General features: G+C 45.8%; 1 protein-coding gene across 4 annotated transcripts in view; it reads left to right on the top strand.

The window, feature by feature from the left end:
* The window catches only part of postn (periostin), a 74,919-nt gene that overhangs the window by 29,232 nt on the left and 22,756 nt on the right, over window positions 1–22,931 (top strand). For all 4 annotated transcript variants that reach the window (XM_033022241.1, XM_033022239.1, XM_033022240.1 and 1 more), the window contains exons 5-13: window positions 390–554; window positions 3,474–3,620; window positions 7,280–7,421; window positions 8,629–8,841; window positions 11,086–11,217; window positions 12,741–12,889; window positions 16,417–16,553; window positions 19,082–19,212; window positions 21,732–21,862. In XM_033022241.1, the coding sequence (XP_032878132.1) occupies window positions 390–554; window positions 3,474–3,620; window positions 7,280–7,421; window positions 8,629–8,841; window positions 11,086–11,217; window positions 12,741–12,889; window positions 16,417–16,553; window positions 19,082–19,212; window positions 21,732–21,862 (1,347 nt within the window). The remainder of the gene's footprint in view (window positions 1–389; window positions 555–3,473; window positions 3,621–7,279; window positions 7,422–8,628; window positions 8,842–11,085; window positions 11,218–12,740; window positions 12,890–16,416; window positions 16,554–19,081; window positions 19,213–21,731; window positions 21,863–22,931) is intronic.

The following is a 22,931-nucleotide window of genomic DNA, read 5'->3' as shown; positions in this document are numbered from 1 at the left end:
GAGTAGGGGAATCAAGAACCAGAGGACATAGGTTTAAGGTGAAAGGGACAAGATTTAATACGAACCTGAGGGACAACTTTCTTACACAAAGGGTGGTGGGTTTATAGAATGTACAGCTGGAGGAGATGGTTGAGGTAGGTACGTTCACAATGTTTAAGAAACATTTAGATAGGTACATGGATAGGAAAGGTTTAGAGGGATATGGGCCAAATGCAACCAGGTGGGACTAGTGTAGAGGGAGCATGTTGGGTGGAATGGGCAAGTTGGACAAAAGTTAGCCCAGGCCCTCGAGTCCTGAAGGATTCACATCCATAGTTGGAAGTGAAAAGTGTACATTCGAGGTGGAAGGGAATACTTGAATAACGGGCATTGTGTTTGTTCACTAACAGGAGGTGCGCAGTGCACTACTGAGCAACGTGAACATCGAGCTCCTCAATGCCTTACATTACCACATGGTGGATCACCGCTTGCTAACCAAGGACGTAAATGATGAACTGACTGTGCCCTCCATGTATAATGACCTCAACTTGCACATCAATCATTATAGAAATGGGGTAGGTTTGTGTCCATTACTGTCTTAGATCTAGGTTGATTATTATTACATGTACCGAGGTACAGCAAAAAGCTTTGTGTTGCATGCGATCCAATCGGACCCCCGGAACTATTCGTGTAGGGAAGAACAGCAGATGCTGGTTTAAATCAAAGATAGATACACAGTGCTGGAGCAACTCAGCGGGACAGGCAGCATCTCTGGAGAGAAGGAATGGATGGCGTTTCTGGTTGAGACTGAAGTTTTGTGTTGTAGCGGCCTGGATGCGACCATCCCCACGAATTCCTGGAGACCATCCACCCTGGCCAGCAGAGGCACCACCCCCTGTGGAGTTACGCAGTGGCCGAGGAAGTCGATGGCCGTCACCCCAAAACGGCACTTGGACAAATTGATAGCCAATCCAAAATCACTGAGCCGCTGACACAGCCGACGGAGGTGAATGCAGTGCAAGTACAGGAATACAAAGTCCAGGCCACGGCACACACAATCCATAAGCTGCTGAAAGGCCTGCGCACATTATTCATACCAAACGGCATCCGCACAAATTTAAACAGTCCAAATGGTGTTATAGTGGCTGTCTTAGGGATATTGTCGGGGTGGACCGGAATCTGGTTGTACCCTCGCACGAGGTCCACCTTGGAGAACACCGATGCTCTGGCCAGATGGGCATTGAAGTCCTGAATGTGTGAGACTGGGTACCTGTCGGCGATGGTCGCATCATTCAGACAATGGTAATTCCCACACGGGCACCAGCCCCCTCCCACTTTGGGGACCATGTGGAGTGGTGACGCCCATGGGCTATCGGAGGGGCGCACGATGCCAATCGCCTCCATCAGGCGGAACTTCTCCCGAGCTAGACGGGGCTTGTCCGGCGCGAGACGACGCACCCGGGCATGCACGGGTGGGCCAGTAGTCAGAATATGGTGCTCTACCCCTTGCTTGGGGTCAGAGGAGCAGAAGTGGGGTTCGAGGATGTCCGGAAAATCCGCCATGATTCGCGCAAAAGTCGCATCCGCGGACGACAGGGGACCATCAGGGCGTGCAACCGGTTCACCAACGCGGAGGAAGACCGGCTCCAGCGTGACAGAGTAGACCAGGCACCGCCGCTTGACATCCACGAGGAGTGAATGGGCTCGAAGGAAGTCGGCGCCCAGCAACGGTTAGGAAACGCCGGCGATTACCAACTCCCACGAAAACCAGCTGCGGCCAAAGTTGAGGGAGATGGTGTGAACACTGTAGGTGCGAATAGCACTCCCGTTCGCCGCGGTGAGGAGGGGACCACATTTTCCCGCATGGATGTCAGCGATGGAAGGAAGCAGCACACTCAGCTCAGCCCCGGTGTCTACAAGGAACCGACTCCCGGTGCGGCACTCCCAGGTGAAGATGCAATGAATATGGCCGGCCGCCGATGTTATCTATCACAATGTGTGATGAACGTCGGGGTCACCAGTTGTAGTGGCCTGGACGAGGTCAGGAAAAGGCCAGACGCCAAGCAGGTTCATAAGTAGTTTAATGACGTCTCGATAACACACCGCACCCCCGCGAGCAGGACCTGGGAAACCCCGTGGGCAGACAATCGTCCCTGCCCCTCAAGAGTCAAGGGGTGTGACCCAAGTAGTGGCTTAACCCCCAGGGACCATCACAGTGTCGTGAATGAGTCTGAATAAAGGTCTCGACCCGAAACATCATTAGTTGGTGAAAGTATTTTTTAACATAATCTTTCAGAATTCTTAGGAAATGTGTATATATATATATATATATATATATATATATATATATATATATATATATATATATATATATATACACACACATATATATATATATATATATATATATATATATATATATATATATATATATATCTTCTATACAATTATTAAAACTATCATCTTGACCATCTTGATCATCTGCGTTGTATTTAAATTTGCGCAAAAACGATCCCCCATAGCGCTACGATTTTCCGCCACCTTACTCACCATTCTCCTCTGCTGCAAATCAAATAAGTTTTGTTCCGATCGTTCCGAAATAGTACAAAAGTTATAAAGGTTTAAAAATCGTAAAAACCGCCCCTTCCGGAACCCGCTGTCAATAACGCAGCGAGGAGAATAAAAAGCTGAAGGGGCGGACGGAGTGTGTTGAGCAGCCGCGGGGAGTGTGCAGACTGCGGGGAGTGAACAGCCCGCGGAGCGTGAGCAGCGTGCAGACTGCTTCTGCGGCGACCAGCACGACCAGCTGGAAGCTACTGAGTTGAACCGGAAGCCTCTGAGTGAAGCCGGAGTGGGATCGGGATCTGTGGCGTGAGGCCGAAAGCTGAAGGTGTGGGGTGAGCAGTGCGAGCTGTGTCTGCAGCGACCAGTCCACCCCCCTCACCACACCCCCTTCCCCCTGCCCCCACCCCCTTCCCCACCATCCCTTCCACCACCCCCCTTTCCCCACACCCCACCTTTTCCCCACACCCCACTGCCCCCACCCCCTCCCCCCCACCCTCACCCCCCTTTCCCCACACCCCCCCCTTCCCCACACCCTCCCTTTCCCCACACCACCCTTCCCCCCATCCCCCACACCTCCCTCCCCCCCACTCCCCGCTCCTCCCCCCCCTCCCCTATCCCCCTTCCCCCACCCCCCACCCCCCCTGTGAGTGGTGGAATATTGCTTTGGGGGAATGGGTTGCGTTGGGGGGACCAGGCCTGCCGTGTGACTGGGACCCAACGGGTCTCACTTAGTCTAGTAAATATGAAAAGTACAAATAATGTTCAATGTATATATGTGTGTGCACTGAACTTGTTCATTATGGGTTTTACAGAGTACTATGTTTATATATCTGTTGTGCTGCTGCAAGTAAAAATGTCATTGTTCCGTTTTGGAACATATGACAATAAAACATTCTTGACTAATCTGACTTTATATTTTTCCTTTGCAGATAGTTACAGTGAACTGTGCAAGAATAATCACTGCAAATCAAATTGCCACAAATGGTATTGTTCACGTCATTGATCGAGTTATTACAGCCGTTGGCAGTAACTTGGAAGAAACAATTGAGGCGACTGATGAACTTTCATCTTTCAGGGTAATTTAACGTGTGGCAGATGGTCCATGTTCAATGTGTAGAAAGGAACTGCAGATGTTGATTTACTCTAATGATAGACACAAAATACTGGAGTAACTCAGTGGTACAGGCAGCACTTCTCGAGAGAAGGAATGGGTGACATTTGATAACATTCAGATAGCTGTTAAGTATCTCTATAGTGCAGGTCCGCCACCAATTTTTCTGGCAACTAGTTGTCCGGCACCTCCTTTAATGCAAACAAAATGACGAGAGTGCTCTTGAAATCCCCCTGAAAATGGGGCACCTCGTCCGGGTGAGACGTCCGATCTCGATCTCATCGGGACTTCTGCGGCCAGATTTGTCCCCTGCGGCTGGGGCTCTGGAAGGAACTCTGGCCCGGCTGGAGTCGGCAGATCCGTTCCCATAGCCGACTTCTGTGGTTATCTTAGCGCCTCAGCTACCTAGGTGGATCGCTCCAGAACTGGTGGACTTCTCTCGAATTACTAATGACCTTAGAAAGGCTGCATTTAAAAAAACGTTAGGTTTAAGTATAGGTTTATTATTGTCTCGTGTACCAAGGTACAATAAAAACTTTCGGGGGAAGCACATTGGTGCAGCGGTAGAGTTGCTGTCTCAATGTGCCAGGAACCCAGGTTTGATTCTGATCCGGCGCTTTCTGTGTGGAGTTTGCACGTTCTCCCCGTGACCTTGTTGGTTTTCTCCAGGTGCTCCAGTTTACTCCCGCATCCCAGAGACGTGCGGGTTTGTAGGTTTATTGGCTTCTCTAAATTATCCCCTAGTGTGTAGGATAAAGCAAGTGTACGGGAGATTGCTGGTCGGCATGGACTCAGTGGGCCGAAGGGCCTGTTTCCATGCTGTACCTCTAAACTAAACCAAACGAAAACATAGTTTTGCATGCTATCCCATCGGATTAGATAATACTATACATAAATACAATCAAGTCAAACTCAAGTACAATAGATAGAGCAAAGGGGGAGATACAGAGTGCAGAATATAGTTCTCAGCATTGTAGTGCATCAGTTCCAGAGACAAAGTCCAATGTCCACAATGGGGTAGAGGTGAATCTGACTTATGGAAGGACCATTCAGAAGCCTGATGCTATACAGAGGGGATTGTATTAATTATAAATGTTGAAATTAAGGAGTTAATCACAGGAGTTCACATTTATGTATTTTATCGCAAATGGGTTTGAATGTTTGTACAAAGATGGGTAATTTAGTTTAGATTAGAGATACAGGCCCTTCTGCCCACCGACCATAGATCACCCGTTCACGCTAGTTCTCTGTTATCCCACTTTCTCAGTTGGGGAGAGAGGCAGAATATATTGGAGGCAATTTTTTTTCAAACTATCCCATTTCTCGTAAGATGAACAAAGGTTATACGTTGGAATGACACAAAGTGCAGGAGTGATTTAGCAGGCCAGGTAGTATCTCTGCAGGACATGGATAGGCAACATTTCCGATCAAGACCCTCCATTGGACCATTTGCAGGGGTGGGAGGAAGGAAAGCTGGAAGAGGTGTTCCTGCATGCTAAAATTCATACATTAATAAGCTGCACTCAGTCTTGGCATCTGCTAGGCGCTGCAAGTTAAAGTGCGGGCAGGGCTAGGACATATAGCTCACCTAGTCTTCAGTGAACGTGTTGGGCCAGTTTATGCAATTACAAGAGCAGTTAAATAACTCTTTTACTTTCTACAGGCCTTTAAAATACAGTATTTATAACTAACACTTCTTCTTTCATAGTTCCAGCTATTAACTTGTTCTGCTCTTTATGGGCATAAAGTGTTTTTGAACTGACTTGTTTAGAAGCAACCGGGAAAAATGCTGCACAATCTGTGGAAAACATGGATAGGTGGCATAATGTGTAGGAAGGAACTACAGATGCTGGTTTAAACCGATTGAGACACAAACAAGCTGGAGTAACTCAGCAGGACAGGCAGCATTTCGGGAGAGAAGGAATGGGTGACGTTTCGGGTCGAGACCCTTCTTCGGGCTGGTTAGGGATAAGGGAAACGAGAGATATAGGCGATGATGTGGAGAGATAACGACCTATGAATGAAAGATATGCAAAAAAGTAACTGATAAGGGAAACAGGCCATTGTTAGCTGTTTGTTGGGTGAAAATGGGAGCTGGTGCAACTTGGGTGGGGAAGGGTTAGAGCGAGAGGGAATGCCGGGGCTACCTGAAGTTTGATAAATCAATATTCATACCACTGGGCCGTAAGCTGCCCAAGCGAAATATGAGATGCTGTTCCTCCGATTTGCGTTTAGCCTCACTCTGACAATGGAGGAGACCAAGGACAGAAAGGTCAGTGTGGGAATGGGAAGGAGAATTAAAGTGTCTGGCAACCGGGAGATCAGGTAGGTTCAGGCGCACTGAGCGAAGGTTTTCAGCGAAATGATTGCCCATTCTATGTTTGGTCTCGCCGATGTATAAGAGTCCACATCTTGAACAATGGATACAGTAGATGAGGTTGGAGGAGGTGCAAGTGAACCGCTGCCTAATCTGAAAGGACTGTCGGGGTCCCCGGACAGTCGGGGGAGGAGGTATAGGGATAGGTGTTGTATCTTCTGCAGTTGCTGGGGAAGGTACCTGAGGAAGGGGTGGTTTGGGTGGGTGACGTTTCAGGTCAAGACCCTCCTTCAGACTGAAGAAAGAGAAATTAGATGTTAGACAGTCTGAAGGAGGGCCCCAATCCAAAACCTCGCCTATCCATGTTCTCCAGAGATGCTGCCTGACCCGCTGATTTACTCCAGCATTTTGTGCCTTTTTCTGTAAACCAGCGTCTGCAGCTCCTTGTTTCATTAGAAGCATCTAAGGTTAGGTTTATTGTCGTCACTTGTACGAGGTACAGTGAATAGCTCTGTTTAGCATGCCATCCAATCAAATACTATACATCAATACAATCAAATCAATCTTAAGTAATCTTTTACCCAGGATAGTGAAGTCAAGTACCAGAGACATAGGTTTAAGGTGAGAAGGGAAAGATTTATCAGGAACCGGAGGGGCATATTTGAGGGACAACTTGTTCCATATACTCACCACCCTCTGCACGAAAAAATTACCCTCTATTCAATTTCTCCTCCCTCACCATAAACCTACGTTCTCTAGTTCTTGCTTCCCTTACTCCCTGAGTAAAAGACTGTGCATTCACCCTATCTATTCCCCTCATGATTGTAAATTAAATTAAATAAAATTTCTTTATTTATATAGCACATTTTTAGTCAACTTGCATTGACCCCAAAGTGCTTCACATAGTTACATCCACACACACAGGCAAAGGTGGGTGAAGTGTCTTGCCCAAGGACACACACAGGCAAAGGTGGGTGAAGTGTCTTGCCCAAGGACACAACGACAGTATGCACTCCAAGCGGGATTCGAACCAGCTACCTTCCGGTTGCCAGCCGAACACTTAGCCCATTGTGCCATCTGTCGTCCCATAACTTTTGTACACCCTGTACACCCCTCAGCCTCTTGTTCCATGTATACACCACGTTCTGTGTGTGAAAAAGTTGCCCTTCAGGTTCCTATTAAATCTTTCCCTTCTCACCTTAAAGACATGCCCCTTGGTTCTTGATTCCCCTGCCCTGGGTAAAATCCTACTAATGTATAGGACTGTAAATAGTGATGCGCTCTGTCCAAATCACCTCTCTCTGTAGGCTGCTGCAGCTGCTTCAGGGCTCTTTGGAACTCTTGGCACTGGTGGACACTACACGATCTTTGCTCCAACCAATGAGGCTTTTGATAAGCTTCCACGGGAGGTTCTGGAACGCATCCTGAGTGATGATGTGGCGATGAAAGGTAAGTTGATCATTGCATAGCAGAGGTTAACAGGGTTAGTCAGGACGTCAAAGGTTACGGGATGAAGGCAGGAGAATGGGGTTGAGAGGGAAAGATAGATCAGCCATGATTGAATGGTACAGCAGACTTGATGGGCCAAATGGTCTAATTCTGCTCCTATCAGTTATGGGCTTATATAATTTTTTAGGATCAAAGGATTAATTAATGATTATAACCATTGGATTTAATTGTGAGAAACATCATAGTCACATAAATGGTCTTAGGGTCTAAAGGTGGTCGAATAATGAATGTGTGAGTGTGCTGAATGAATCACAAAGTGCTGGAGGAACTCAGCGGACCAGGCAGCATCCATGGAGGGAATGGACATTCAATGTTTCGGGTCAGGAATCTGAAAACTGCTTGAATCCTGATCCAAAACACCGCCTCTTCATTCCCACCAGGGATGCAGACTGGCCCGCTGAGTTCCCGCAGCATTTTGTGTTAACGGAAGTTAATTTTAACTTTTTTTAACTTGAGAATGATGAGCGATCGCACTCAGATACAGAAAATGGACAATAATCAACAATGCAATAAATTAATATGAGTAACATTAGGTAACCAGGCCATATGATATGATAGAACTTTGTTGATCCCAGGAGGGAAATTGATCTGCCAGCAGATACAGGAAACGAAAGTGACGAGTGGAAAGGATTGGGGATGTGCAAAGATTGGGGGGGAGGAGGGAAGTCAGTCTACCCCACGACAGAAGGGGGAAATACAAGATACAAGATACAAGATACATTTATTTGTCATATGTGCCAGATGACACAGTGAAATGAGATTACCATACAGCCATACAATAAAAATAAAGAACACAATACACGATAGAATTCAACATAAAAACATCCCCACACAGCAGAATCAAACTTTCCCACTGTGAGGGAAGGCATCAAAGTCAGTCTCTTCCTCTAATGTTCCCCAACGTTCACCCGTGGTCGGGGCCTCGGGTTGTACAGATTGATAGTCACAGGGAAGAAGTGTCTCCTTTGGCGTTCCGTGCTGCATCTTGGTGGAACCAGTCTGTTGCTGAAGATGCTCCTCAGGTAGACCAGCGTGTCCACAATGACCGATGTCCGTAGTGCGATTTAACATTTAGTGGAGTTGAATTTGAGCGTGGTGCGTCAGTGTTGCTGACGTTCTCATCTGACCCTTGCTGCCTTTATTCCAGCTCTGCTGAATTACCACATCCTGAAGTCTGTACATTGTTCGGAATCGATCATGTCTGGAGCAACCTACGCCACCTTGGAAGGAACAAATATCGAGATCGGGTGCGACGGTGACAGCCTTACTGTGAACGGAGAGAGGATGGTCAACCGCAAAGATATCGTAGCGACCAATGGTGTGATCCACTTAATCAACAAGGTGCTGATTCCAGACGCAGGTAAATGATGAATTGTTAAATATTGTTAAATATTTTGTAGTGACAATGTGCAAAATTACAATTCTTTACTACGATACAGGTATAAAATTATGAGGGGAATAGATAGGGTGAATGCAGTCTTTTACCCCGGATCAGGGAATCTAAAACCAGAGGACATAGGTTTAAGAAGAGAGGGGAAAGATTTAATAGGAACTTGAGGGGGCAACGTTTTCACACACAGGGTGGTGGGTGTATGGAACGAGCTGCCAGATCAGGTTGTTGAGGCAGGGACTATCGCAACATTTAAAAACATTTAAACAGGTGCATGGATAGGAAAGTTTTAATTGTTGTTAAGATGGAAAAGATTCACACGGTTATTGTCTGGACTCGAGGCCCTGAGCAACAGGGAGAAGTTTGGCACATTAGGACTTTGTTCCAAGTACTACAAGAGGTTGAAAGTTGATCTTATAGAGGTGTATAAGATCGTGAGGGGAATAGATAGGGTGAATGTACATAGGCTTTTGCCCAGTGTATGGGGAATCGAGAACCAGAAGACATAGGTTGAAGGGGAGGGGGAAAGATTTTATGGGAACCTAACTTTGTGTATACAAAGTGTGGTAGGTTTGACTGAAGGGCCTGGGGTGGAAGATTGCAACCTTCAAGTGGTCCGCCCTGTTACGACATGCAATCAACTCGACGTGCACAAACGGAAGATCAAATAGTACAAGTTGTCCATCAACTTTAGGCTGTGCATGCCACACAAAAGAAGAAGAAGACTGAAGGGCCTGTTCCACGTTTATAACTTTAGTTAGGCTGCATTTAGAGTATTGCATGCTGTTTTCGTCACCCCATTACATGAAGAATGTGGAGGCTTTGGAAAGGGTGCAGAGGAGGTTTATGAGAATAATGCCTGGATCAGGGGGTATTAGCTACAGGGAGTGGGTGGACAGACTTGGATTGTTCTCTCTGGAACATAAGACGTTGTAGGAAGACTTGATGGAAGTATATAAAATTATGGGAGGTATAGATAGGGTAAACAGTCAAAACCTTTATCCCAGGGTGGAAAAAACAAATACTTTAATATGACAGGAGTTGAGCATGCCAAGTTTTTTTACATAAAGGGTGGTGGGTGCCTGGAACACGCTACTGGGGATGGTGGTGGAGGCAGATATGATAGTGGAGTTTGAGGCTTTCAGGTAGGCACATGGATATTTGGGGAGTGGAGGGATATAGACTATGTGCAGGCAGATGTAATTAGTTTATCTTGGCATTATATTCAGCACAGACTTTGTGTTCCTGTAATGTAATGTTTTATGTTCTGTGTTCTATGATTCCATGTACGGAAGTTTTATGGAAGTCGCACTATCTTTAATCGGACTTTACTGGACTTTATCTTGAGCTAAACATTATTCCCTTTATCCTGTATCTGTACACTGTGGACGGCTTGATTGTAATCATGTCTTTCCGTTGACTGGTTAGCATACAACAAAATAATATTTTTTGTTTGATTTATTTTAATTTTATTAATAAATAATTAAATTAAATTAAATTAAAAATGATTAAATACAAATTATTTGACTAAACTAAACTAAACTGGAGAACCGTAGGATATAGGGTTTAAGGTGAGATGGGGGAAAGATTTAATGGGAACCTGAGGAGCAACATTTTTATACAAAGGTTGGTTGGTGTATGGAACGAGCTGCCGGAGGAGGTAATTGAGGCAAGTACTATCGCAACGTTCAAGAAACATTTAGGCAGGTACATGGATAGGTTGGGTTTAGAGGGATGTGGGCCACATGCAGGCATATGGGACTAGTGTAGATGGGACATGTTGGTCGGTGTGGGCAAGTTGGGTCAGAGAGCCTGTTTCCACACTGTATGACTATGACTATCACTTAGATATGCAGGGAATGGAGGGATGTGGATCGCACGCAGCCAGAGGTGATTAGTTTACCTTGGCATCATGTTCGGAGCAGACAATGCACTAAGCTAGAAAAGCAAGTATACCATATGCCTTATTAGAGATATGAATTGTGTGCAGGTAGATAAGGCCTGATCTTGGCATCATGTTTGACACGAACATTGTGTGTTAAAGGCCCTGTTCCTGTGCTGTACTGTTCAATGGTCCATGGTCTATGGTCTATTTTTCATGTTCCATGATGATGTACTGATGTTTTTTGGAAGTCTGGGCCATTAGAGATATTAAGTCTTGACACACTGCTGATCAATCCTCTCTGATAAGATTTTCCTTATTGCGTTTAATAGCGATGCAGATCCTGGATTTGGTGAGCATCAAGCAGTCAACATTCTCCGACTTGGTGAAGGACACTGGACTATCTGCTGCCTTCACTGATACTGACTACACACTCCTCGTTCCTTTCAATGAAGCCTTCAATGGTAAACCGTCACGTCAAACACTGTGCTGCGTCACTTTCTCCATTAACACTGGGAAAATTGCCTGTTTTATTATACACATCTATTCCGAGCATGAAATATCTGAAGATAGGTTTGGTCCCGAAATGTCACCTGTTCCTTTTCTCCAGAGATGCTGCCTGACCCGTTGAGTTACTCCAGCACTTTGTATCTGCCTTCGGTCTAAACCAGCATCTGCTGTTCCTTCCTATGCATGGCATTTCTCTGGTTGGTCTTTCGAAGGCATAGGGGACAGCCAGAAACAAGGAACTGCAGATGCTGTTTATAAAAACGCAACGTCACCCATCCATATTCTCCAGAGATGCTGCCCGACCAACTAAGTTACTCCAGCACTTTGCATCTTTTTTGGTAAACCAGCATCTGCAGTTCCTTGCGTCTAAAATCTCAGGATAGCTCTTTTAAGCACATTTAAGTTTAGTTTATTGAATGTAACGTGTACAGAGATACAGTGGAAGCTTGTTCTACATGCCATCCAGTCACATGACACTGTCCGCGAGTACAAGAGACCCTCTTCTGGAGCATCACACAAAGAGTCATAGAAACATAGAAAATAGGTGCAGGAGTAGGGCGTTCGGTCCTTCGAGCCATATGGCTGATCATCCAGAACCAGTACCCCGTTCCTGCCTTCTCCCCATATCCCTTGATTCCGTTTGGAGTCGCCACGTTCCCGCTCCATCTTGCAACTTCCAAGTCTCTGAAAAGTCCGATCTTGTCCCAAGGGGATGTGCAGTTTCTTATTTCCTCATATTAAAGCCCGGTGTCCTGGAGGCACTGGATGGATGAGGTAGGGATGGGCCTGGCCCAGTGCGATGCCATCGGCTCCTTCCACCGCTGCTCCGTGCAGTGATTCTTTTACCACTGTCACACGTGGACAATGTGTTTCGGCCTGGATTTAGGGGGGTATTAGCTGCAGGGAGAGGCTGGACAGCCTTGGATTACTTTTTCTGGAAAGCCGGAGGTTGAGGGGAGACCTGATAGTAGTATGTAAAATGATGAGAGGCACAGATAGGGTAGACAGTCCCTTTATCCCAGGGTCAAAGACTCGACGGTATACAGGGATTGGATATGGATCACATGGAAGCAGAGGAGATTAGTTTCACTTAACATCATGTTCGGCACAGACATTGTGGGCTGAAGGGCCTGCACCTGTGCTGTGTTCTATGTTAGTGATATCACAGTCAATACAGGTCTCTTCTTTGCTTTTCTGACTTTCCCGTTTAATGTAACACCTTAAAGTGCTGGAGTAACTCAGCGGATCAGACAGCATCTCTAGAGAACAGGGATAGGTGACATTTCAGGTCAGGACCCTTCTTCAGACAAAGTAGTCTTAAGAAGGGTCCCGACCTGAAACGTCACCTATCCATGTTCTAAGGAGATGCTGCCTGACCCGCTGAGTAACTCCAGCAGGTTGTGTCTTTTTTTATAAACCAGCATCTGCAGTTCCGTGTTTTACTTCTTAATGTAACACCTTCCCTGTCTTTCCACAGAGGATATTATGTCTTTCGATCAGAGAATTCTGAAAGTAATCTTACAAAACCATATTCTGAAAGTGAAGGTGGTCCTCAATCAGCTGTACAACGGCCAAATACTGGAGACTGTCGGAGGGAAATTCCTCAGAGTCTTTGTCTACCGCACCGTAAGTATGGGAGGCTAAACATTTCCACATACGATCTCCAGGGCTCATACACAGCAAGGATTAAAGCCAGGATGGTGCAGCGGTAGAGTAGCTGCCTTACAGCGCCAGAGACCCAGGTTCGATTCTGACTATGGCTACTGTCTGTACAGAGTTTGCACGTTCTCTATGTGACCACATAGGGTTTCCTCGAAGTGCTTTGGCTTATTCCCATATCCCAAAGACTTGGAGGTTTGTACATTAATTGGTTTCGGTAAATTGTCCCTAGTCAGTAGGATAGAATGAGTGTGAACAGCTGATCGCCGGTCGGCACGGACTCGGTGGGTCGAATGGACTGTTCCCATGCTGTATCTCTCAACTAAACTCAAACAAGTTTCTGAGGAAGAAATAGAGCATAGTCAGGTGTTAATGGACGAGGGATTTCTGAAGCTACTAAAGGATGGAAGGTGGAAAATTGGATTTGAAATGAGGAAATTGAGAACAAGGCTTGGTGGTTACAGCCTAGAGAGTATGTTTAGTTTAGTTTAGAGAAACAGCATGGAAACATGTCCAAGTACATGCCAACCATCGACCATGCACTCACTAGTTCTATGTTCTTGCATTAGCGGCAATTTACAGAGGCCAGTTAACCTATAAACCCACATGTCCTTGGGATGTGGAAGGAAAGCGGAGCACCCGGAGGAAACCCACACGGTCACAGAGAGAACATGCAAACTCCACACCGACAGCACCCGTAGTCAGGATCGAACCAGGGTCTCTGGCGCTGTGAGTCAACGGCTCTACCGCTGCGCCACCGTGCCGCTGGGTGCTGTATGTGTTCCATCCTGTGACGGGTTCAGTTCACTTGGCTGCTCTTCCCCTTCACAGATCTGCAGGTTCGACCACACTGTTGGGAAGAACTGCAGATGCTGGTTTACACCAAAGATAGACACAAAAATGCTGGAGTAACTCAGCGGGACAGGCAACATCTCTGGAGAGAAGGAATGGGTGCAACGTTTCGGGTCGAGACCCTTCAGACTGATTTTTTCGGAGGGATAGAGGAATCACAGAGGGGGAGCAGTGAGGGAGGACGTTGCTGAACTCTCAGCGGAGAGAGGAGGAGAACTTCTTCAAAGTAGACATACCTTGAGGAGATTTTGCAGTGGAGTGGACAAAATGTATAGGAAAGAACACTGCAGGGATATCCGTCCATCACACTGGGGACTTCTTTGGTCACTGGGGCAGAGCCTTACTGTAATGGGACCCTTAATCCTTGACTCTTGACATTACGTCCCATCTCCTACTCATCGCGGTCTGCAGGAGATCAGGAACTCCACATATGTGACTTCCAGCTAGCTCCTCATTTCTGCTCTGCAGTGTACCATGCAGATGTTGGGAACAAGTTGGTCCAGAACCATAAGCTACCAAAGATAGAAACAAAGTGCTGGAGTAACCCAGCGGGTCAGGCAGCATCTGTGGAGAAATAGGATGGATGATGTTTCAGTCTGAAGAAAGATCCCGACCCAAAACGTCATCCATCATTTTTCTCCAGAGATGCTGCTTGACAAACTGAGTTAGTCTAGAACTTTGAGTCTATCTTTGGTATAAATTTTAACTCGAGCACCTGCAGTTCCTAGTTTCTACCATGAGCTACCAATTGGCCCAGGTTTGGATATGGGTTACCAGTTTATACTTTGAAGTTTAGGGATATAGTGCAGAAACAGGCCCTTCGGCCCACTGAGTCCACGCCGACCATCGATCAGCGTTCACTAGCACTATTCTACATACCAGGAACAGTTTACAATTTTACCAAAGGCAATTACTGTAAACCTGTATATCTTTGGAGTGTGGGAGGAAACCGGAGTACCCGGACAAACCCCACGCAGTCACAGACTTGCTGTACAAACACCGTACAGACAGCACCCATTGTCAGGATTGAACCCTGGTCTCGAGCGCTGTAAGGCTTCAACTCTACCGTGTCGCCCTCATTGTTTTAGTTAAACCTATAAATATCTAGTTATCTCATGACATTTACTTGCCAATTTAAAGAAAAAACACGACATTTGAACATACATGGATAGGAAAGGGTTAGAGGGGTACGAACCAAATATGGGCAAAGGAGACTAGCGTAGATGGGGCATCTCGGTCCATGTGGGCAAGTCAAGAGTGTTTAATTGTCATATGTACCAACAATGGAACAATTACATTCTTCTTGCAGCAGCACACCAGGCCTCTAAACACAGTACTCATAGATAACATAATTATACAAAATAAAACATTCAAAAAATTAGAAATAACCCCAATACTTGTGCAAAATAAAAGCCTAAAGTCCCTAATGCAACCAAGAGAATATGTAGTATAGTCGGGCCAAAGGGTCTGTTTCTGTGCTGTATGAGTCTATGACTTGATCACTCTAAGAATGATAATATTATGTGATTAAGAAAACTGGTGAAATAAAGGCTTTTCAATTACAACTTTTAAAATGTTATGACATTAGGGGGCAGAAGGGCTCTTAATTTACCGAAAGTCTGCAATAATTACTGTGCAGAAAACACATTCCCAATTGGCAGTAGCTCTACCCGCTGTGCCACCGTGCCAGTTCCACCAGTTCTAGCAAATTATTTTTGCAAAATACATTTTTTATCTTTAAGTAAATTTGGTAGGAGTTTATTGAATTGTATACATCTGAACAATTTTGGACTGGTTGATTATTGCATTTATTCAAAAATTTAATTCAATGCCTTGGTCAATTGCTTTGCAAATCCAGACCAGATTTCATTACATAATGAGGCCCACTCCAAATGCTATTACATTCAAGATTCTATCACAAAGTGCTTGAGGAACTCAATGGTCAGGCAGCATCTGTGTAGGGAATGGACAGGTGACGTTTCGGGTCGGGATCCTTCTTCCTACTGGTGGAGTTAAGGTGGGGGGTGGGTAGAAATGGAACAGAGCGGTGGGGGAGGGACAAAGCTCAGTGAGTGATGGGTGGATACAGGTGAGAGGGGTAATTGGCAGATGGGTGGAGTAAGTGACAAAGGCTGGAGGTGAAAAGGAGACAGATAAGGAGAGAAATGTCAAGCTGGAGAGAGGGATGTGGGTGGAAGGGGATGGTTAGTGAAGGGAAAGAGGAGGGATGAAAGGGATTTTTTTTTGTAAGATTGAAAGATACAGCATGGGAATGGGATTTTCAACCCAGCAGGCCCGCGCTGACCATCGATCACCTAGGATGCCTTCTAGTATTTTATTTTTTCCATCCTGGATAAAAGGTTCTGACTGTCTACCCAATCGATGCCTCTCATAAATGTATATACTATCAGGTTTCCCCCCAACCTCCGGCATTGTAGAGAAACCATTCCAAGTCTTTCCAACCTCTCCCTGTAGTTAATGCCACCTAATCCAGGCATCATTCCAGTATACTCCTCTGCACCCTCTCCAAAGCCTCCACATCCTTCCTGTAATGGGGCGACCAGAACTGCACGCAATGCTCTAAATGTGGTCTCTAAAGTCCTCTAAAGCTGTAACATGAGTTTATATTTGTTTTCTGGCAGGCAGTTTGCATTGAGAATTCATGCATGGTGAGAGGAAGCCGGGTGGGACGGAATGGAGTGCTCCACACCATACGAAAGGTCATAATGCCCTCCGAATATTCAATGCTGCAAATACTGCGAGACGACCCTCGCTTCACGTAAATATCCAGTTGTTCGTGTAGAGAAAACCCTTCAGCACACTCGCGGGGGAACCTTCCGGCTCGATTGCCTCATATGAGGACACAAAGTGCTGGAGTAACTCAGCGGGTCAGGCAGCATCTGTGGAGAATACAGCTAGCTGTCGTTTCGTGTCAGAACCCTTCAGGCTGATTAGTCTGAAACAATGAGTCTACAATTGAACTGAGAAAGATTTCTGACCTGAAATGTCACTGATCCATGTTCTCCAGAGATGCTGCCTGACCCGCTGAGTTACTCCAGTACTTTGTGTCCCCTTTTTAAAACCAGCATCTGCAGCTCCTTGTGTCTACATTTGATTCAGGTGTTGGTCTAGGGTTGCCAACTGTCCCGTATTAGCCGGGACATCCCGTATATTGGGCTAAATTGGTTTGTCCCGTATGGGACCGCCCTTGTCCCGTATCTGACTGCTACTACTCGGGTCGAGGGGACTGTCGGGTCGGAGCGCCTCATCAGGCCCCGCCTCACCCGTCCCAACGTAGTGCAGCCCATGGAGTGCAGCAGCAGCTGCTCGCACGTGGCCCCGTCGGTCGGCAGCCCGGCCAGCTGTCCGACCTTTGGACCTTCGCTTACCGCCGACACCACCATCCCGCCTTCTCATGGCCGATCATCGGTTCATGAGTTGGATGGGGTGCCGGACTTTACCCGCGGGCCAAAACTCCTCAGCTGGCCCGCCGGCTGGGCTTTGTGTGCGGTCCAGCACCCGGGCCAACTCATCATTCACCCAGCCACGGCCGAGTCGGTCAACGAATTGCTGTCGGGAATTTGTCCCTTATTTTGATCTTTTGTCCCTTACTTGGGTGTGAGAAAGTTGGCAACCCTATGTTGGACACAGATTTGTGTGGTAAGGTAGACTCGGGTAAAGGTGCAACGCCCTCCCACTCAGTGTAGATATTAATGTTTAATTGGAGTCATAGAACACAGAACACAGAACATAGAACATAGAACATAGAACACAGAACACAGAACACAGAACATAGAACACAGAACACAGAACATAGAACACAGAACACAGAACACAGAACACAGAACATAGAACACAGAACACAGAACATAGAACACAGAACACAGAACATAGAACACAGAACACAGAACACAGAACATAGAACACAGAACATAGAACACAGAACACAGAACACAGAACACAGAACACAGAACACAGAACATAGAACAGTGCAGCACAGGAACAGACCCTTCTACCCACAATGTCCAAGCCCAACATGATGGCCAGATAAACTAATCTCTGTCTGCACATGATACATATCGCCCCATTCCCCGCATATCCAAGTGCCTACCTAAAAGTGTTTTTAATTCCTCTATCACATCAGCTTCAACCACCACCCCTGGCAGAGTATTCCAGGCACTTACCACCCTCTTTTTAAAACTTGCCCCCCACACCACCTTTATACCTTGCCCCTCTCACCATAAAGCCATGCCCTCTAGTATTTGATTTTTCCATCCTGGTTAAAAGGTTCTGACCGTCTACCCTATCTATGCCTCTCATAATTCTATCAAGTCTTCCCTCAACCTCTGGTGTTCCAGAAATAACAACACAATAACAGCCTCCACTTGTAGCTAATACCCCCTAATCCAGGCAGCATTCTGTTGACATTAGCTAACTCTACCAACTAGTTAATCTGTGAACCACAGTTAGTAGTTTATTGTTGGATTGTCTTAATAGGAAAATGGCTTGAGTTATAGGGAGAAGGTGGATGGGGAGTGACTTTTTTATTTGAAGAGTCACGAATCAGAAGTGTTTAATTGTTATATGCACTGAAAATGGTACCATTAAATTCTTACAGCAGCACAACAGGCCTGTAAACAAAATTCTCATTGATAACATAATAGACTTTATTGAGGTGTATAACGTCATGAGGGGCATGGATAAAGTGAGTTCTCACAATCTTAGGTTCAGGTTTATTATTGTCACATGTACCAAAGTACAGTGGAAAGCTTTGTAGTGCTTGCTATCCAGTCAGGTCACGTAATACCATACATAAATACAATCAAGTCAAACTCAAGTACAATAGGTTGAGCAAAGGGGAAGATACAGAGTGCAGAATATAGTTCTCAGCATTGTAGCGCATCAGTTCCAGAGACAAAGTCCAATGTCCACAATGGGGTAGAGGATTTAAATTAGTAATTTAAAGGCCACAGGCTTAAGGTGAGAGGAGAAAGATTTAAGAGGAACCTCAGGGGAAAATGTTTCACTCAGAGGGTAGTCCGTATCTGGAATGAGCTGCCAGAGGAAGCTATAGAAGTGGAAATAATTATGAGTTTTAAAAACCATTTGGTCAGATATATGGACGATAAGGGTTCAGAGGGATATGAGCCAAATGCAGGCGGATGGGACTAGCCCAGTATGGCATCGGAAACTGAGCTGACTTAGGCCCCCAATAACGATACTCACATCAGAATGTTTCTACTTTGTGTCTCTGTTATATTTGTTGCTGTGAATTTAACCAAATGTTCTGTTTACCTTCCCTGTCAGCATTTTTCTGACTCTCATAGAATCTGTTGGGTTGACTGAGCTGCTGACCGAGGGAAGGGACTGGACACTGTTCGTGCCCACCAACGACGTATTTGAAAGCCTTACGTCGAATGAGTTGGAGGAGTTGACAAGTAGGTGGTCGTCTTTAACTACCTCATTGAGCCATGCCAGTTTTTAAAAATTCAAACAGTGGATTTAAGACTTTCCAAACAAGGTTTTTGAGAGGAATTATGTTGGTTCTTCATGGAACTAGCATAGAGGCCCTGAGCCATAGGGAGAGGTTGGGGCAGGCTTGGAATTAATTCCTTGGAGCGCAGAAGGCTGCATCTGGAGTATTATGTTTTGGCTCAGTTTTGGCCACCCTGCTATAGGAATGATGTAATTAAGCTGGAAAGGGTGCAGAGAAGCTTTACAAGGATGTTGCCAGGACTCGAGGCCCTGAGCTATAGGGAGAGGTTGTGCGGCCTAGGATTTGATTCCTTGGAGCACAGGAGGATGAGGGGTGATCTTATAGGATAAAACCATGTGCGGAATAGATATGGTGAATGCATAGAGTCATTTACCCAGGGTAGGAGAATCAAGAATTAGATGGTATAGCGGGGCAAGATATACTAAGGGCCACAATTTTTCCAGTGATTGGCCATGTCTTTTAAATGCCGTTATAGTACCTGCCACAACTATCTCCTCTAGCAGCTTGTTCCAGATATCCACTGCTCTATGTGAAAAAGTTAGCCCTCGGGTTCCTATTAAATCTTTCCTCCTCTCCTCATCTTAAAGCCATGCCCACTGGTTCGTGAATCACCTATTCGGGGTAAAAGACAGGGTATTTGCCCTATCGATTCCCGTCATGGTCTTATACTCCTTTAATTCATGATTCCCCTTCCCCTGGGAACAAGACACCTCTATGAGAGCACCCCTCCACCTCCTGCGCTCCAAGGAATTGAGTCCTAGCCCGTCCAACCTCTCCCTATAGCTCAGCCCCTGGAATCCTGGCAACATCCTCGTAAATGGGGCGACATGGTGGCGCCGCGGTAGAGTTACAGCGCCAGGAATCCGGGTTCGATCCTGACTATGGGTGCTTGTCTTTATGGAGATTGTACGTTCTCCCCATGACCTGTGTAGGTTTTCGCTGAGATCTTCGGTTTCCTGCCACTCTCCAAAGGCGTACAGGTTTGCAGGTTAATTGGCTTAGTATAAATGCAAATTATTCCTAGGATAGAGTTAATGTGTGGGGATCGCTGGTTGGCGCGGACTTGGTGGGCCGTAGGGCCTGTTTCCATGCTATATCTTTAAACTTAAACTAAATTAAATATTTTCTGCACTCTTTCCGGCTTAACAACATCTTTCCTATAACAGAGACGTCTTTCCCATCTTTCTTTCCAAAATGAAAGCAAAACAGATTACGCTGTTCAGTACGATCTTTCCAGCGTTGCAGTCCACACCAAGATCAGATTACGTGCTGATTCATTTGTCCGTTGTGTGGATTATGGGCTTGTTTGCATGAGAAACTATGCCAAACAGCCGTTGATGATGTGCGTTGGAACATTCTGACATCAGGGTGATTTGCAGCTGAGCACCAGCTCTTGTAGTTAGGAATAATGATTTCCAGTTTCTGGAGACCATCAAGGCATTGAAATGGGTACAAAGATATCTTAAAGACATACAGCATGTCGCAGGCCCTTTGGCCCACTCATCCATGCTGACCAAGATGCCCCATCCAATCTAGTCCCATTGCGGCACAGTGGTGCAGCTGGTAGAGTTGCTGCCTCACCGCAACAGAGAACCGGGTTCGATCCTGACCACTGCCTGTGTGGAGTTTGCACAGTTCTCGCTGTGACTGTGAGGGTTTTCTCCGGGTGCTCCGATTTCTTCCCACATTCAAAAGACATACAGGTCTGTAGTTTAATTGGCTACTGTAAATTGTCCCTCGTGTAGTAGGATAAGACTTGCATACGGGCGATCGTTGGTCAGCGCAGACTTGGTGGGCTGTTTCACTCTGTTTCTCTAAATGTAAAACTACATTTGCCCTCATCTGTTCCATATCCCTCTCAACGTTTGCTATCCAGGTACCTGTTCAATTATGTTTTAAATTTGTTATAGCCCCTACCTCAACTACCTCCTCTGGCAGCTTGTTTCATACTCCCACCACCCTTTGTGTGAAAAAGTTACCCCTCAGGTTCCTCCTAAATCTTTTCCTCTTCACAAACCTATGTCCTCTGGTCCTCGATTCGCTGGGCAAGAGACTCTGTGCATCTATTCCTCTCATGATTTTGTACACCTCTAGAAGATCACCCCTTATCCTCCTACGCTACAAGGAATAGAATCTCATCTGATGCCCGGCCTGATTTGTCTCAGTCGTTTCTCGACTCCAGTTCTTCCCCCCACCCTAACCACAGACTTTCGGTCTGAAGAAGGGTCCCGACCTGAAACGTTACCTATCCATGTTATCCCCAGATGCTGCCTGACCCGCTGAGATACTTCAGAACTTTGTGTCTGTCTTTGGTATATAGCAGCATCTGCAGTTCCTTCTTATAGCATTCTGGTAAACACTGTCCTCAAGCTGGTAACATCTGCACTGCCTGGCCATCTGCTCTGAGGAGACCCTTCACTCTGGGAGATGATTAGATTGAAGATTGTGTTTATTTCACAGGAGACAAAAACGCTCTCCGCCATATCCTGTTGTATCACCTCCTCAAGGGAGTTTACATTGGGGACGGCATTGAATATGGAGTCACTAACGTGTTGAAGTCATACCAAGGCAGCAGGCTCATGATAAAACTGGTAAGCTTCATGTATGAGCCTTCAGTGGATGCATGTTCCACCCCTGAAATGCTCCACCACATGTGTGTTCCTTTCCCTGTTATATATCTAGGTTTATGTTTGGGTTGATTATTGTCACCTATATCGAGGTACAGCGAAAAGCTTTGTTTTGCATGTTATCAAGTCAGATCAGCTACACTAGTTCAGTATAGTTTAGTTTATTGTTGCCACGTGTACCGAGGTACAGTGAAAAGCTTTTTGTTGTGTGCTATCCAGTCAGCGGAAAGATGATACATGATTACAATCGAGCCATCCACAGAGTATGAATCCAGGATAAAGGGAATAACGTCCCGTAAAGTCCGATTAAGGATAGTCTAAGGGTCTCCAATGAAGCAGGTGGGAGTATGTGTTCTCTTCCCTGTGATATATTTTGTCCTGCGTTTTATTATTGTCACGTGTACTGAGGTACAGTGTAAAGCTTTGTTATGCATGCTATCCAGTCAGATCAGATAATACTTTACATAAATACATCGTCAAACTCAAGGTAGAGCAAAGGGGAAGATACAAAGTGCAGAATATAGTTCTCAGCATTGGTAGCGCATCAATTCCACAGACAAAGTCCAATGTCTGCAATGGGGTAGAGGTGAATTGGACAGTACCCTAGCTTATGGAAGGACTGTTCAGAAGCCTGATAATAGAGGAGAAGAAGCTGGTCCTGAGTCTGGTGGTGAGCGCTATCAAGCTTCTGTATCTTCTGCTGGACGGGAGCGGTGAGAAGGAAGACTGACCGGGGTGGGACAGATCTTTGATTTTGTTGGCTGCTTTTCCGAGGCAGCGTGAAGTATAGATGGAGTTGATGGTCTGTAACTGTGTGTAGGAATGGAAAGTTCAGAAGTTTTGGCCAACGAATGCCCCTTTTAGTGTAATTTAGTTTATAATTGTCATGTGTACAGAGGTACAGTGAAAAGCTTTTGTTACGTGCTAACCAGTCAGCGGAAAGACAATACATGATTACAATCGAGTCATTCACAGTGTACAGATACATGATAAGGGAATAACATTTAGTGCAAGGTAAACCCAGTAAGGTCCA

This window comes from Amblyraja radiata, chromosome 6 (assembly GCF_010909765.2).
Source record: "Amblyraja radiata isolate CabotCenter1 chromosome 6, sAmbRad1.1.pri, whole genome shotgun sequence".
NCBI classification, from domain to species: Eukaryota; Metazoa; Chordata; class Chondrichthyes; order Rajiformes; family Rajidae; genus Amblyraja; species Amblyraja radiata.
The sequence above is the reverse complement of the archived record's forward strand: the minus strand, read 5'-3'. Positions and strand labels throughout refer to the sequence as shown.